This window comes from Numenius arquata, chromosome 12, assembly GCF_964106895.1.
Source record: "Numenius arquata chromosome 12, bNumArq3.hap1.1, whole genome shotgun sequence".
In the NCBI taxonomy this organism is placed as follows: Eukaryota; Metazoa; Chordata; class Aves; order Charadriiformes; family Scolopacidae; genus Numenius; species Numenius arquata.
Window position 1 is genome coordinate 5,569,756 of NC_133587.1, and position 16,556 is coordinate 5,586,311.

At 49.6% G+C, this 16,556-nt stretch overlaps 1 protein-coding gene across 1 annotated transcript; it reads left to right on the top strand.

The window, feature by feature from the left end:
- Positions 1–8: 8 nt before the first annotated feature.
- Positions 9–15,301, top strand: TTI1 (TELO2 interacting protein 1). The gene is made up of 7 exons (XM_074157477.1): positions 9–2,605; positions 3,097–3,285; positions 4,098–4,246; positions 5,074–5,214; positions 6,549–6,753; positions 7,494–7,581; positions 13,703–15,301. The coding sequence occupies exons 1-7, from the start codon at positions 307–309 to the stop codon at positions 13,935–13,937; spliced, it is 3,306 nt and encodes a 1,101-aa protein (XP_074013578.1). The 5' UTR covers positions 9–306; the 3' UTR covers positions 13,938–15,301.
- The last annotated feature ends 1,255 nt before the right edge of the window (positions 15,302–16,556 follow it).

Sequence of the window (16,556 nt, forward strand, 5' to 3'; positions counted from 1 at the left end):
GCGTGCGCAGTCCGCCAAGGCGCCGCCGGGCACGCATGCGCATTACGGGCGGTCGGGACTTTTCTCACAACGCTCCCCCGCCGCCTTTCGCCGGGCTCTTTGTCGCGCTGACGGTCCCGGTCCTCCTGGCGTCACTTCCGGCACGTGGCCGCCCCGCTACGGGAGCAGGTAGGCGCCCCGGCCCTCAGGGGCCGCCTCGGGCCCGGCCCCGAACGGGAGCCTGTGGGGCCGCCGGCTGTGGGCCGCTGTCGCCTAGCCTAGTGCTGTGCCCGCCCCCGGCGGCCCTTCAGCCGCCGCTGCCCGAGCATGGCCGTCTTTGACACCCCCCAGGAGGCCTTCGGGGTCCTGCGCCCCGTCTGCGTCCAGCTGACAAGGGCACAGACCCTGGAGAACGTGGCTCTCCTGCAGGCCCACCTGGCCGCCGTCAGCGCCTCGGCCCTGCAGGAGCTGCAGGAGTACGTCCTCTTCCCCCTGCGCTTCGCCCTGAAGGTGCCGGGGCCCAAGCAGGAGCGCCTGGTGCAGAGCGTGGTGCAGTGCATCTCCTCCGTCCTCGCAGCGACATGCGTGAAGAAGCAGGAGCTCCTGCAGGAGCTTTTTTCTGAGCTCTGTACGTGCCTCTCTCCCCCTTCTGGCTCAAGCAAACCCGCCTCCCAGTCAGAGGAGTTAAAGTTGGCCGTAATCCAGGCACTCCACACCCTGATGCATTCAGCTTATGGGGATATTATCTTGTCTCTGTATCAACCTTCCACCCTTCCTCTCTTAGGATTTGCTGTATCTTTGCTTCTGGGCCTAGCAGAGAAAGAAAAAGCAAAGCAAATTAAGATCTCTGCTTTGAAGTGCTTACAGGTCCTAGTTCTGCAGTGTGACTGCCAGGAGCATCGACACCTAGATGAAGACGAGGAACAGCGATGTGGGGATTTGTTTGCTTCTTTTCTGCCTGGGATTTCCATTACGCTGTCTCGGGTTATTACTGGAGACATCAAACAAGGTCACAAACCCACTGTTTCTGCCATCAGACTCTTTTATCTGATTGTTGGCTTGGTAATGGCTGATGCGCAGTTAGCCAGAATCCCAAAGAACAAAGAAAAGCTGCCAGTGGAACAAAGCAGAATATCAGAACTAATGGTCCATAGAGGACCTGACTGGACTAAAAGTACTGCTGAAAAACTCTCTCTCCTCCTGCATAAAATGGTTGAATTTTCTTCAGTTCACCCCCACTGGAAAGTGAGACTGGAGCTGGTAGAACTGGTCAACCACCTACTGAGGAACTGCAGTCGGTCACTGGTGGACTCGTTCAGTCATCTTTTAAAGGCCTTGGTTGGGCTGGTGAACGATGAAAACAGCGAAGTCCAAAGCAGGTGTAACGAGGTTCTGCAAGGCATTGCAGAACAGGGGATCATAGCACAGAACAGGGCTCTTGCTGATGTCCTCTCTGAGAACCTCCATTCCCTTGCCACAGCTCTTCCTCGCCTGATGAACTCTCAGGATGACATGGGCAAGGTTGCTACTTTGAGCTTGTTGCTTGGCTATTTGAAGCTACTGGGCCCCAAGATTAACATTGTCCTTAACTCTGTATCCCACCTCCAACGTCTGTCCAAAGCACTGATGCAGGTTCTGGAGCTGGATGTGACAGATGTGAAGATAGTGGAAGACAGACGCTGGGGCTGCGAGAATGCCTGTGGACCTTCAGGCTCCTTGCAGCATGGTGTGCAAGCAGGCAGATGTCAGAAGAAATACTTTCGCTTCTTCACGGAGGAGAAAGTTTTCCAGCTCCTTCAGCAAATTTGTCGTGTTCTTGGCTACTACGGGAACCTCTATTTGCTTGTGGACCATTTCATGGGGCTGTACAGCGAGTCTGGCATGTACCGAAAGCAGGCGGCAATGGTCCTCAATGAGCTGATTGTGGGAGCTGCGGGAGTGGGAGTGGATGTCCTTCAGGAAAGGGAAGTTTCGCTGAGCATGGATGATCTCAAAGGGTCCATAACCTCCATTCTTGACGAGTACACAGACCAGGCCAACTGGTATTTGATCACTAGCATTGATTCAGAAGAAATCAGCCACGAGCACTCTGTGCAACACTCAGGACTTCTTTCCCGTCCAGGAGGCACGTGCAGCAATGTTCTCCTTCCATCCCTAGAGCCACAGGTAACGACCCGCACCATGAACAGCAACATCTGGCAGATCTGCATCCAGCTGGAAGGCGTCGGCTGCTTCGCTGCAGTCCTCAGGAAGGAGTTCCGGTTGCTTCTACTGTCAGCTCTCTACCCTGTGTTGGAGAAGGCTGGTGACAAGACTCTGCTCATCAGTGAGACGGCACTGGGGACGCTGGTAGACATATGCAAGGCCTGCAGTTATGACTCCGTGCAGTGTTTGATTAATGAGAATTCTGACTATCTGGTGAATGGGATTTCCCTGAACTTGCGCCACCTGGCACATCAGCCTCATGCTTCCCAGGTCCTGGACACTATGCTGAGGCATTCAGATGCCAGCTTGCTGCCACTGGTAGAAGATGTTATCCAAGATGTCCTGTCTGCGTTAGATCTGTCTTACAATAACCAGGCTTCCACTTTCCTCAGGGTCCTCCACTCAGTAATGACAGCTTTAGGTATCTAAATGATGTTTACTTTGCGTAATTCGGTCTTACTGTAACTAAGGGTTCTTGTCTTTGACCTTCCAACTTGCCATGGGAGATTTCAAGTAGCTGAGGTACCGCAGTGTGATGGCAACTTTGCTTTGTGTGGTGGGCCAGCTCTTAAGCAAAGCTCACCAATAGCTTCTCCTCTCCACAACCAGTTGCTGTTGGCCTGGCCTGCAGATTTGCAGGAACATGGCCTTTAGTGGTTGAGAAAGGATGCATTTACTGCTCCCATAAGTGTTTTGTAGAAGCACATGGAGTGTTTTCCTGTTTACATTGGGGTTTTAACATTCCCATACCATCAGGGAGGTCATAGTGATGTGACAGCAGGTGCCCAATTCTGTAGTTCAGTCCCATGGGAGTTGAGAGTCACGTTCATCTCTCAAGGAATCTGTAGTACTTTGCTGATTTGCAGGAGGGGATCGTGATTGCTTAGTGACATATCAGTTCCGTTTTTGCAGTCCAGTGGTTTGGATCATCCTGTGGTGAAGAACACCAGCAAAGGCAGACTGCCGAGCAGCAGAGCAGGACTTTGTCCCAGGGGCAGCAGGTGGTGACAAGCCAAGAAGTGGAACAATTCTTTCTTGACTATGTCAGACAGAAGCAGATCGCAGAGGGCAATCTTCCTGACACAGAGGATGAGGAGACAGGTCAGTACTGAGTGTGACTGGAGAAGAGTATGTTTAGCTTGGAGAAAGACAGTGATCTCTGAGGTTTCCTTTTGTCAGATGGGGGATTTGGGGCCAGGCTGAAAGCCAGGCACACTCCTGGCAGTCTCAGGTCTGCTTTGGCTTGACCTTAGCTCGTGTAAGCTGCTGCTGGGTGGTTTTGCTTTGTTCTGTGCATGGCAGTGGGAGGAAGGGGAGTGAAATGCCTGCAGATCAAGGCTTGTCTAGCTCTAAGACACAAGCGCACTATGTTTTTTTCTTACCTCATAACAGGCCATTTGGTTTCAAGATCCAAAGTTTCTTCTTTCCAGGGTCCTACTGCATTTTCCTCACCCTCCCTTGGGAGTCCCTGTACCATTTTCTCCTGGCTAATGATGCCACCACTCCCTTCTCATTTGGCCTCGACAGGCCCTGCAGACATTCATATAGGGAACTTTTTAGTCTTTACTGGGCTGTGCTGCAATCCTGACCTTTAAATACTTCATCTTTAAATACCTAGGCTTTTCATTTTTAATAAAAATCAATGGGAAATAAGTCCATGGCAAGGAGAGACTGCAAATGTCAGACCAACTGCATTGTCCAGTAAAGAAAGCAAACCTTCCCTAGCCCCACACTCTTAACTGAACCTGACGTTTAACTCGCAGAACTCAAGCATAGACTTGACTATATCTAAATACGTTAAAAAATGCCAAAGACCTCACTTGGGGATTTGCAGAGTAGTTGTGAGTGGGTATTGTGACCTCCCAGAACTTCCAAGTCATTTTCAGGGCTTCAGTAGTGGTTTTGTCTTCCAGATGAGGTTCCCCACCTTGCTAAGCCAGAGCCAAACAACTCTGACACAGAAGGAGAAACTCTGCTGCCGAGCCATGCTCAACTGGCCAAAGACGTGATGGAGAGGTGCATCCACTTGCTGTCTGATGGGAACCTCCGAGTGCGGCTGAAGGTTAGTAAACGGTGGCTTTGAGGGGACAGGTGGTGCCCGCGGAGGGGGCTGGTAGTTCGTCAACATGTGCACGACGTATGTTGGGCTTCCTGCTGGAATGAGGGTAGTGCTGCCATGTGTTTATTCAGGACAGATGCTCCAAGTCTTGGCAAGAGAAAGGGAGGCAGTTTTCTAGGACTGGTCTGGTTTAGGAATGGTGACAAGGCTGAACAGAATCTTAAGGGTGACATCGTATCACACACCTCCCATTGATGCTCGATGCTTGTGCCTCAGCCTGTGGTGGAGGAAGCAGAAGCATCTTTATTCCATCTAGGCCTCCCATCCCCCTTCCTCAGACTGTAGCGCACAGACTGATGAACATTTCTGAAGTTGCTGGGGTGATGATAAGCAGGGCTAAAAGCCCGTTTTTTTTAATTATGAAAATCCTTTGAAGGTGGCCTCTTTTTAAACTGCAAAGCGAGACAGAAAATGCAGCAGTGAGGCATAACCCAGATTCTTACCTCAGAGGCCCCAGCCCTACCAGGTGATCCTGCTGCCACAGGAGCAGTAGGGTCCTAGTGCACAGCTCAGCCTGCAGCATCGGGCCAGGAATCACACCCTGGTTCTAGCCCAGCTCTGTAGCCCAGCACAAATTATGTCACTGTGCTACTTGTCCCTTTCCGAACAGTGTACTCTCTCTTCTGGTACCCAGGTTCATGCTGAGGTAAAACCGCACCCTTTCATATTAAAAACCTTCTTTCTCCCGGCTCCCCGTTGTGACACTGGGGATCCACCAAAATGCCTGGTGCTGCAGCACTCAAAATGTGTTACTTACCCCTCCTTCCCAGGTCCTGGATGTGCTGGAGCTCTGTGTAACTGTGCTGCATCCTCACGGAAACCATCTGCTTCCCATGGCTCATCGTGTCTGGCCAGCTCTCGTCACCCGGCTGATTAGTGATGACCCTCTGGCAGTGCTCAGAGCCTTCAAGGTACAGCAGCGAATCTCTGCCAACAGCCTTCAAGCTGGTGCTTAGAAGGCAAGCGGCTCAGCCACTGCTGTGGTCCATGAGGGAAGCACTGAGCTTGTGGAATGATTTTTAAGTGTTATTTGGAACACAGGGTCGCCACCCTGCAGTGGGTGGGCTTGTACGACTCCCATTACCGTTAGTCCACAGATAAAACCTTGACACTGTTCCTGGGGGAAACAGCAATATCTTTGGTTATTGCAGGGAAGAGGAAAACAGTTCTTTTACAGCCTGAGCAGCTCAGAGGCACCGTGTAGTGCAACTTGCCTTTGCTAGAGCCACAGTCTCAGCACGCCCTTTGGAAATCTTAGACTGAAGAGAAGGGATTGTTTTGCGATTGAGGCATTGGCAGGGGAAGGGAGAGGTTAAACAAAGACTTAGCCTCATAACAACACTATTAAAGAGCTCTTGACCATGTCAACTGGCTGCATTCTTTTCCTGACTCACAAGCTGGACAATAAAGCACGTTTCCAGAGGTTGCCAGCCCCAGGGTTTCACAGGACTTCCTCTGCTGTGCAGAATGAGATTCATTTTAGAATCCTTCAGTGTGAATAAAAGGAGAGTTTTGATTCCCCAAATTCAAGAAGCCATACCCTAGAATTTCAGAGCAGCCATACCTCACATCTGCCTGCCCTCAAAGAAAGGAGAGATCGCTACACAAAAACTAATTAACTCTTGTAAAGTTCAAAGGATCATTACAATTAGCACTGAGTTTGGGTTTTGTTACAAGAAATCCTCCAGGAGCGTCCTCCTTCCTAAATCTCTGGACAGGTGTAGTATCAGTGTAAGCCAAATACAACATAAGCAGCTTCTCAGTCCTGCGCACCAAGACCATGAGCTTAGCAAAGTTCCAAGAGAGAACCATGTTCTTGCCATGTGGGTTGGCCCCATGGATCCCCACTTCATTTTTACAAGTATTTAAGGCCATTCTTTAGGCCAGTTTGGTTTTTATCCTGAGCACACACTGACAGCGCTGGGTGCCCTATGGTGTAGCCAATTGATTCACGATTTCACGAGCTACTCTTACCTTTACCATGCTAATGAGAGAAGGGCAGTCCCAGTAGGTCAGCCATGTGAAAATGAAGATCAGGGTGCAGGTCACTCAGCTTCCCCATCAAATATTCACCTTCTGCTCATTATGGGACGCTGGCAGGTGTGGTCTCGTGGCTCTCAACTGCAAAAAAAAAAAATTATCAAGGGAGAATGAATGCCTCATCCCCCAAGCTGGTGAGGGTTGCTGAGCTCCTCCCAGACCTGTATGTGCACTTACCCTCCAGTAACTGAGGTTTCTCCACTAGGTGCTGTGTACCCTGGCTCAAAAGTGTGGGGACTTTCTGAGGCAGAGATTCTCCAAGGATGTCCTGCCTAAGCTGACCAGTTCCCTCCTCAGCCAAGCCCCAGCCAGTGCCAGAGCTGGGCCTGTGTACAACCACACGCTTGCCTTCAAGTTGCAGCTGGCTGTGCTGCAGGGACTGGGCTCTCTCTGCGAGAAGCTGGACATGGGTGAGTTCCAGGGAAAGTACTGGTTGTATGAGATCTCTGCAGGACTTACCTCTTCTCCTTTCATCTCAGCTGGCCAGGCCTGCACTTGCTTCTCATCCTTCGTCCCATGGGATTGATCTCCTGATCTTCTCCAGCCTCATCCCATTCGGGTCCTGCTGGGCCTTAATCTGTCCTCTTTGAGAGCTCTGTAAAGAGGGGCTGGTTACTCTTTACTCCCCAAGAGACAGATGGGAGAGAAGATTCCCAGCACCTTGCAGAATCTGACTGCTCATCTCACTTGTGCATGAGAAGCGGGTATAAAAGTGGAGTGCCTGGGCTGCTGCAGCTAGGCCTGTTGGGCCTTGCTTTGTTCTTAATTAACTGACAAACTGGAACCCAGATGAGACTTGTGCCTAAGTTTGCTGATTCCATTTTGGGGCATCTCTCTGGGTGACCCTTTAAAGGCAGCACATCACATTCTTCTACTGAATGAAACTCTGAAATTCTCCTAGGTTACATTTCTGGAGCTGACTTTGATGAGGGAGAAGGTTTGCTGGCCTGTTGCTCTTTTCCTCTCTCAATGCCCTTGATTGCTTTGCTGCCTTTGCAGCAAGATGCTTAAGAGGCGAGGTCAGAAGAGCTCTGGGTCAGACAGTTCAAAGGCTCAGAAGCCACTTGCTGCCAATTTAGAGCTGATTCTGTTAGGCAGCAACTGCTGAGTAGGTTACCTCCTATCCTTCTTTTCTGTTCCATTTCTGCAGGCGAGAGTGACCTCAATAAAGTGGCAGATGCCTGCTTGATTTACCTCAGCGCCAAGCAACCCATGAAATTGCAAGAAGCTGCCCAGAGGTAAGTAATATCTCTTAAATACAGGTATATCAGGTGCATAGGCAATGCAGGACAGAGGGAGCACAGTAACCCCTTTCATTTTGCACCTTTCTCATTCCTCCCTCTGGCACGTTTGAGTCCTGTACAGCAGGGTCTGTCATGGAAGTTCACCCCTTTCTCTTTTGAGGTATCAATTTCTATCCAAAATGAGCTGGAGAGGGTCGCTTGCCCACGAGTTCCAGTTGACTTTCAGCTGACCTCGCAACACATTTAGGGACAGAGGGGGAAGATGTGCTACTTGCTTTTTTCTAACCACCTCCAGAGCCCAATACTTTGGGCTCTTGGCCACTCATGGCATAAAACCGCAAAGGAGAAGACAGCTATGCAAGAGGATATGCCAGGCATTCCCATGTATTTTATCACTTAATACCTTCTGCAGGCTGGGGGATTTACTTCTGTTATCGTACCATTTTCCCTGGGCTCCTGTGATCACGTCAACCCAGTCTCTGCCAGGTAGACTGGAGTTTTGTTTGGGAAGCTGTCAGGCTTGGCACCAGTCTTGCTCTGAGAAGGCTGGGAGAGGTTAAAAGAGCACAAACAGTTTAGGTGAACACACATCAGCTCTATGAAGTGTTGACAGACATACTTTGCTGCTTGGTGTTCAAAATCCTGCTCAGCATGTTCCTGCTGTCAGGATAAGAAATCACTATTGTCATATGTTGTCACCTGGAAACGAGGCCAGAGATTTCAGCAGACAAAACGTGTCCAGTTACAGAGCACAGGAAGTGAATAAGAAAGCCGTACACCTCTGCTCTCTGCTGAAGGGCAGGGGTAAAAGCCCCCCCCTCTTTCTGTGTGGCCAACCCTGCCCTCCCCAGAGGGGAGAGGACGCAGCGGTGAGCGGATTTCAGAGGGCTGGCTGTTGAAAAGGGAAGAGCTGCCAGTTCCCTTTCACCAGAGCTCAGGCTTCCCAGGGGTTGCAGGGTGTGGAAGGGCTTTTGTGTGGCTGGGCAGCAGTTTAGAGTGAAAGTGCTCTCGGGAACTGTAGCCATACCTTTGTTTGTATTCCTGCGCTGGTGAAAGTAGGTTTATTTTTACCTTAGTGGCTTTTATTGCATCACAGCAGGCTTCAGCAGCATTTGTTCTGCAAAGGGGTTCTTCGCTGTAGGCTTGCGTACCTTTAATACAATAAAGCGTTCGTCTGTGTAAGCAATGCTGGAACAGAAAGCAGAACACCAGGATTTATCTAGATATTTGGAATCTTAAGCTTTTAAATCATTAACAAAGCAGTCTGAAAAGCTGTGCAATTTCCCCCACAGCAGGGGTGGGGGGGAATACTGAATTAGCCCTACGGTGTGATAGGGTCATTAGAAGCTGTATTGTGAAGCAAGCTCACTGTTATCAGAGAAAAAAGGCAGCAAAGTTTCAAGGCAAGTAACGTTTTTCTACTGTATATTATTTTTATTCTATTTTAAGGGGAAAATGGCACATGGTACACTGCTCCGCCCATGCCTTTGATGCACCATCCATTACATATTACACTGAACAAAGCAACATCTTCTGTTATCTCAAGTGTAGCTCTGTTGGCCGACACATGTGCATTGAGGCATGGATCATGTCTGGCCTGTTATTAACCATCCACATGGTGGTACTTGTAGGTTTTTTTGGTGGGTTTTTTTTTTTTTTCAGTTTAGTCCCGTCTGTTCCCTGGTCTTGGAGCGTGGATGGATCAGAGTTAAAGACAGCTCCATCACTTTTAACTACAGTACACCTGATCGGAGGTTTCAGCTTAGAAAAGTCAAAATTAGTTTACACCATAACAATAAGCTCCACTGACAGAATAAGAATCATTTCTCAGCCATGTTTCAATTTCCTTTCTCCAGCTGCTTAACCACCAGATTCCTCTAAGCTCTGGTCCTTTTCCTTGCTCTTTGTGTGCCTGAAAGCAATCCTGCAAACTGACACGTTGTCACATGTAAGGCCCTTTCCATCTAGGCAAGAGCAATGTTTTCAGCCTGCTACATGAAAAATTCTGCATTTTAAACGCTTCTAAAAACAGCCAGACCAGAACTAATCTTAGCCACAGCATGAGCGCCAACATACGTCACATAACTCAGCTTTATCACTGCAGAAATCATACAAGGTAAAAAGATGTTTGGAATCAGCTTGCCATATTGATTTATACTAACTGGCCTTTGCTCAGCTTTTTGGATTCTTACTCAACTCATGAGTTGTGACCTGCCAAGAGCAAGGTCAGGTCTTACAAAGTCAGTCGCAGCTCCAATAACTCCTTGCCCTGACTGAGTGAAGACTGTAGGTATGCGAAGGCCAAGCAGGAATTTTTGGCCGAGGTGCTGGAGCCACACACACAAAAAAAAAAAGAAAAAGAAAAAAGGGAGTTTTGGCTGTCTTCCAGGGATGTTATCATGCCCCAAGGAGGCTGCTTAATCCCATTTGTAGGACCTGGTAGTTTTATTAGATGAACCAGTGGGAGTAAGTGAATTTTGTAACTGCAGCTTCATGCAGTACTCAACAGGCAAAAATAGGCACTGGGAAAAAAAGAACTCCAGCACGTCTGAGGAAGAGAAAATGGGACAATAGACTTTTTTATAAGATGCCTGGAGTAGTCCAGGAGAGGAATCTTATCCAAAGCTTGGGGGAAAAAAAAAAATACTGAAGAGGAGTTTGGGGAGGCTGGGGAACACTAGATACAGCTTTGCCTTCACTGAAAGTAAGTCAGTGCAACTGTGGTTAAAGTGGCCAGAAACACCTGAGCAGCCAAGGATGGTGGTGTGGAGCCAAACACTGGGAACAAGGCAGGGAGGAAGACAGTGTAAATTGAAAGTCACAATAGGTATACCTGAGCTTCTCAACAGTGTATTAAGTTGGATCATCCCTGACAAGCTTTTTGCTTTGGGGGGAAAACAAACCCGAAAACAAACCCAAAACCAACAAACAACTTTGAAGGAAAATAGGTTAAGAAATTGTCATTGACTTATGTCAACACTTCACAAATAGTTCTGCATTTTTTCAGCTTGAAGTGACTGTTTTGAAATTTACAGTTAATTCCTAATAAATGTTTAGAGCCTCTGAAGTTTACCATTTGACCTTTTGGTCAATAGTCTGGATAGGAATGGTTTGTGGGGTTTTTTTTCCAGGATACAGTTTGCCACAGACTTCAGTAAGAACTGGGGAAATTATTTCTGTATCTAGTTAAACATTCGGCAGAGATGCAAAAGCTAGAAAGAGTTGTCCTTTTGCCATCCTGCTTGCTGTGCCATGGCTTTGCTTAGAGCTTGGGAAAAGACAAGGCAACAGAATAGCCAAACTCTGCTCTGTGCTGGTAGAATAAGTTGTTTAGCACAACTGGAACAAATGAGAGCTTTTTTTGGACATTTTTAGATACCCAAGTTGATTGCACAGTGTACTTCTTTTGGTTTGATTGTGTATTTTATTGGATACTTATTGACAGCTGTCATTTGCAAGCTGGGCTGAAGTACTCTGAAGCAGCCACCTTCACAAGGCAAAATTCAATAAAATGATATTTAAGTTAAAAAAAAAAAAAAAAAGGAACAACAGAAAACAAACCTGGATTAACCCCAGGATTCTTTGCCATGGAAACAGGTTGCTTAGAAACTACCCCAGAGTTAGTTTGAAAATGTACAAGTCAAGTTGTTCTTTACGCTGCACAGCACTTGGGGTTATCGGGAGATAATCACACACCTCAGGCCATTATGGGCACAAGAGGCAGCAGCATTCTCCAGGGACCAGCTAATCTCCTGAGGGTTGCTCTCTCCAGAGCAGCTGATTGGGAAGGGGTTGGAGAGCAGAGTGTCTCTGCTGTGAATGTAAGAGGTAAAGTTGTGCGTGTGCTGGAGAGGCAGAAGCTGGATGAACAGTATTCCCTCTTCCCATGTTTACTTCCCAGTGATTCATCTTTCCTGCCTGGTCCTATCGCCCCAGCCATAAGGAGCAAGGATTATTTTTATGCAGCAGTCCGTGGTAAGCTGGTGGAAACCACTGGGACCTGCTGGTTGCTGGCAGGCAGACAGCTTCACACTCACACTGTCACGGCCAAGCGAGCTCCAGGAGAGCGAGGAGAGCACTGGCAGCCTGCAGAGCTGGGAAAACTGGTGCACGGATGTGAGCTGGTACAAGCTCCAGGCTTGCTGGGGCAGGGTCTGGCACTGGGGTCAGGTCAGCCCTCCCTTTTCCAGCCTGCAGAGCTGCAATGACAAAGCCAGGGGAGCGGAGAGCCCCATGAGCTCACCTGCCACTGTCTGTCCCCCAGGAAGAAGGTACGTTGCTGATGCAAGTTGTTGCAAGCGCAGATATTACTTAGGAGCACGTTCACTCTGGAGCAGACAGATGGGCACTGTGGGCACCTTCAGGAGGGGACACTGCCAACAGCTTGCAGTGACGAGGTCTTCCCTTGTTGCTGTTAGAGACCTGCACTGAGAGACAAGCAAGTGGTTAACAGCAGACAGGCAAAAGCAACAACTTTCGCTGCTCATGGAGTAACAATTTGTACAGCCACAAGATTATTGTGAAGAGGTGAGGGAGCTTTCTAGTGCCGCCATCTCATTTCTGAGCTTTATCAGGTGACCCACGGCACTGTGCTGCCTTTCAGAGGAGAACTTCTAAAAGGGATTTCTGCCTTCTCCACGTAGGAAGCGAGCTCACTGTAGGGATGAGAGTTCTTCATGGGGAAGTTTTGACAGCAATCAGGTCTGGATTTTGTGTGGCTTTTGGAGCCGGTGATCTTTGATTTTAGGGAGGGGCGTTTGTCCTGTGCCTCTTGGGGGAACAGAGGCAGACCTACTCTCTGATTTCTCTTCACCTCACCTCACCCAGCTGTTGTTCTCCTCGTGGTCCTATGATTTCAGTAGAAACTAGAGACCTGAAGATGTGTGGCTGGGCATTTCCTGAGGGCTTGGAAAGCTGACCTCCAAGTTTGGTGTGTGCTGAGCACCTTTGGTGCTCATGGTCTCCGTAGGAGCACAGAGCACTCTGTGCCATGCAGGAGGAGGCCTTGCAGTGCTGTCAGGGCAGCCTAAAAATTCTAGTTTAATTTTGTACGCGGCACAGCCGGAAAACTTAACACCAGTTCATCTCAATGCGCCTTCTGTGCATTAAACCCTGACACTGATCTAGCCAAGCCCAAAGGTTACCCACAACGAGAACTGGCAGGAAGAAATGAGTAAATGTAGGTCATGCAAATCAGCCGTTTGCTCTTTTGCTCCTCGGAGCTTCCTGCTCTCCAGCAGGACCATCCCCAGCATCTTTGTTACCGCAGCTCACAGCTGGAGTCAAAAAGCGTGAAGCGCGGGCTCAAAAGTCTTACCTGGAGTATTGAAATTCAAAGTGAAAACCATCAACACAGCAGTAAAGCATTAGAGGAAGTTGTCATTCCTCCCTCCCTCCATTCTGTTGTTAATGAAGGTGGGTTTTTTTTTTTATAAAAAAAAAAAAAATATCCTGCTTTGTGAAAGGTGCTGTGCAGAAGGAAGAAAATTAGGAGGGAGCTAATAAGGACTTGGCATGAGAGGAGACTCACATAAGCAAAGAGTACAGCGTTCAACTCTGCTTGTGGCCCAGCCTGGACAGCTTCCAGAAATACCCTGGGTTTTCCCCCCACCTCTGAGAAGGGACAGGAGTCCAAGATGGGTTGACCCCCTCACTCCCCAAAAAACAGAGAGAGTGCTGAACAATATAATATGACTTTTAAGAGCTCTGCAGGAACGATTGTCCAAAACATGCCAGTTGTAAGTAGCACATGCAATACTCTGCTGTCACCTCTCAGCGCTTGGGACAGGCTGGGCTAGAAAGGCTTTTCACCAGCAGCAGCCCAAGATGCTGTGACCAGAGCCTGGGTCAGTTATTCACCAACTGCTTGTCTGATGTCGATAACTTACTGTGTATCATAATAACTGTTCTTCTCCCACTTGCTGGTGATGTGACACCACTGAACTGTCTTCTCTTAGGCTCAGGAGCCATTTTAATGGCTCTCTCTAATGAGCCTCTGAGCCTGATCAACTGGCTGCAGACAACATCAAAGCTCCCTGTTAATGACCCTCTTGGGTGCCAATCAAAAGGCCTTCTCCTTACTCTTCTTTCCTTTCTTCCCCACTGTTTTCCAAAGTGTTTTCCTCCACTTAATGCACGTGGACCCTGACAGCACCTGGCTCCTCCTGAATGAGGTCTGCTGCCCTCACCAATACGAGCCCCCCCACGCCAGCCTGCGGCCCGTGAAGCTGAGTGGGATGGGGAGGCAGCGGAACGAGTTCACCGACAACGTGCTGCTCCTGCTGGAGAGGCTGCAGCAGCAGGAGAGCCTGACACCAAAGGCTGGCACCCAAGAGCCATCTCCTCCCTGACAGACCTACCAGCAGCTCAGGTGTGGAATGAGGAACCACCAGGATAGCGCTCACCTGGGAAAATCCCATCGCTTAAGCCCCAAATCGTTCTGGGGGCAAAGGAAGAATTGCCCACCTTGGGGCACTGGCTGAGACACCCTACCCATGGGCAGAAGTTTTATTTATTTTTTTTTAAAAAAACAGTGTTTGAGGGTGAGGTAGGTACATTGCCCCATTCCTCCTGACTTGTGCTTCTCTACACATGGTAGATCTGGAGGACTGGAGAGAAGTCCCAGGGGCACAACACATCTATTTCAAGTTCTTCAGTACAAAGAGAGGGTGATTTTCCAGAAATTACTTACCAATACTTGATCATTGGGTAGTGCTCCTTCAGTGCACCCCTCCCCACCGCCCTCCCCAGCCCTCTGACCCCCTCACAACTGTGATATTCCTTCCTGTTCTCAGCTGGACAACAATTGCCAGCTCAAAACAAAAGCTTTTTTCTGGCCTTAACCCTTCCCAGGGAGAGAATCCTGTTTGGGGTGCATTAGAAATCTTGTTTTGAAAATCAGCTATCAGAAACAGTGAAAAGGCACTTCCAGTAAATTCCTCACGAGTATTACTGGCAAGAACACCACGTCCTCCTAGAAAGATCAGGGCTGTTCCTTGTAGGTTGCAGTTTGCTGAGAGAGGCTGCTGGGACCAGCCAAATGCGTGGTGCTCCCTGACTGTGACCACTGAGAACAAGACTTGCTTTAGAAAAAACAGCCAGCCCTGATTTACAGCTTGCAAGTGATTTAAGACTCCTCCTCGTTCCCAGATTGCCCGTCATTCTCGCAGGCCATTTCTTAAAACTCTCAGATTTTTGACAGCCACCCCAAGGAGAACTAGATGAAGTATCTACCTGTGCCCCGGTACAGCCTCCCAGGTGGGTACGTACGTGGTCAGACGATGCAGGCGGTGACGCTGGGTGTGAGCGCGGTGGTACCACGGCAGTGCCACGCTTGGCTTGAGCGGGAACAGTGTGATGCAGTGAGCAGAGAGGACGATGAGTCTTTGGGGTCTTGCTGCCCCTGCCAAAGGGCCTCCCCTCCAGCACACGGTGTGGGCTCACCACTGGCCTGGAAGCTGCTGGGGTGGATTCCAGCTCTGAGTCCTCCAGGCTGCATCCCCAGAGACACTCTGCAGGTGCTGCTTTACTTGGCTGCTCCCAGACCAGCCAAATCTGGGATTCATCAGCTTTGCCCAGAGCAACTCCTGGCAGCAAGTTGCCTCCTGATGCTTGGGAAGGTTTTATGCTAGTAAGACTAAGGGATCTTGACTGTAAATTTGGAAGCAAACACAGAAATGCAAAAACCAAAGCAATAAACTTGATTGTTACATGGAACAGGCTTTGTGTAGCACCGTTGGGGATCCTGGGTGAGTGTCCAAAACGTGTCTCAGCTGTTGGGATCAGGGGGACTGCTGCTGATGCCAGCACCCCCTCAGCTGGGAGTACCTCCCCTTGTCTCCCTGGAATTGCTCAGGCTTTACTCCTGGTTGCTTCTCCAGAAAAAACACAATTCAGTGCCTTTTTACCAGGTAGGACAGGGCTGCAGCTCAGCTTTTACCCTCTTAGGCTTTTTTAAATATATATTCAGTGCTTAACACTGAGTTGGATTTTATACAGAGGAGCCCTTCAGAGCTGATCTGACAGGGGAAGACGGGAGAGGCAGAAAGGCGAAATATTACCTTTGGTCTCCGAAGCACCCTTGGGGTTGGTGCAGAATTTTCTGGATTGTTGTAGCACTTGATAAAACTCATCCATCAGGGTCACGAGCCGCATCCAGCCCGTCTCTGCCGTGCCTTCAGCGCTGGCTGGAGCTCACGCGTGACACAGCAGCAGCGCCACGATGGTGCTCCTGCCCAAACCATCTGTTCTGCTCTCCCCACCCACCGCCTCTTCCCGCACCCACCAGCACTGGGCTGACACAGGCTCCTCACGGGCTGCGCCTCTTGTCGGGGAGGTGAGAGCGAAACATTGCCATGGGGAACCTGTGTCATCTTCCTGCAGCTCGGTACCAGCCCCCAAACCAGCCTGGCGAGAAGCTGGGCATCACCAGGCACAGGCTGCAGACATACTTGTCTGCCCGTGCTCTGCCCTGTCTGAATTGGTCGCCTCTGGGAAACAGGAGAAGTCAAGCCTTGCTGAGTCCACCTCCGCCCAGATAAGGCAAGCTTAAAAGTAAAACCAATAACCTTTGTTCTAGCTGTTTGGTGGTTTTTTGGGTTTTTTTTAGAATAAAGTTATACATGTTTCTGAAAGGAAAAGCTCAAAAGCAGACGGCATCTGCAGTATCCACCTGCCCCATCTACTGCAGCATCCACCACAGTGAAACACTCCCCCGGCTGCCTTCCCAACATCAGCCCTGGGAACCCTCCCCAGGTTCCAGCAGCCAGCCCAGGGACCCCACGGACCACAGCGGCGGGGACTCCGAGGCCACCAGCCTGCCTGCACCTACCTCAAGGCACACCACCCCGCAGGAGGACAGGCACGAGGCTCAAGGGCAGCACTGTCACATCAGAATCCTTGCTCCCACCCCTTGCTGATCCACACACGCCCCCTGGGGTCATGTCCACGTTAGCCCCCATTCTCAGGGG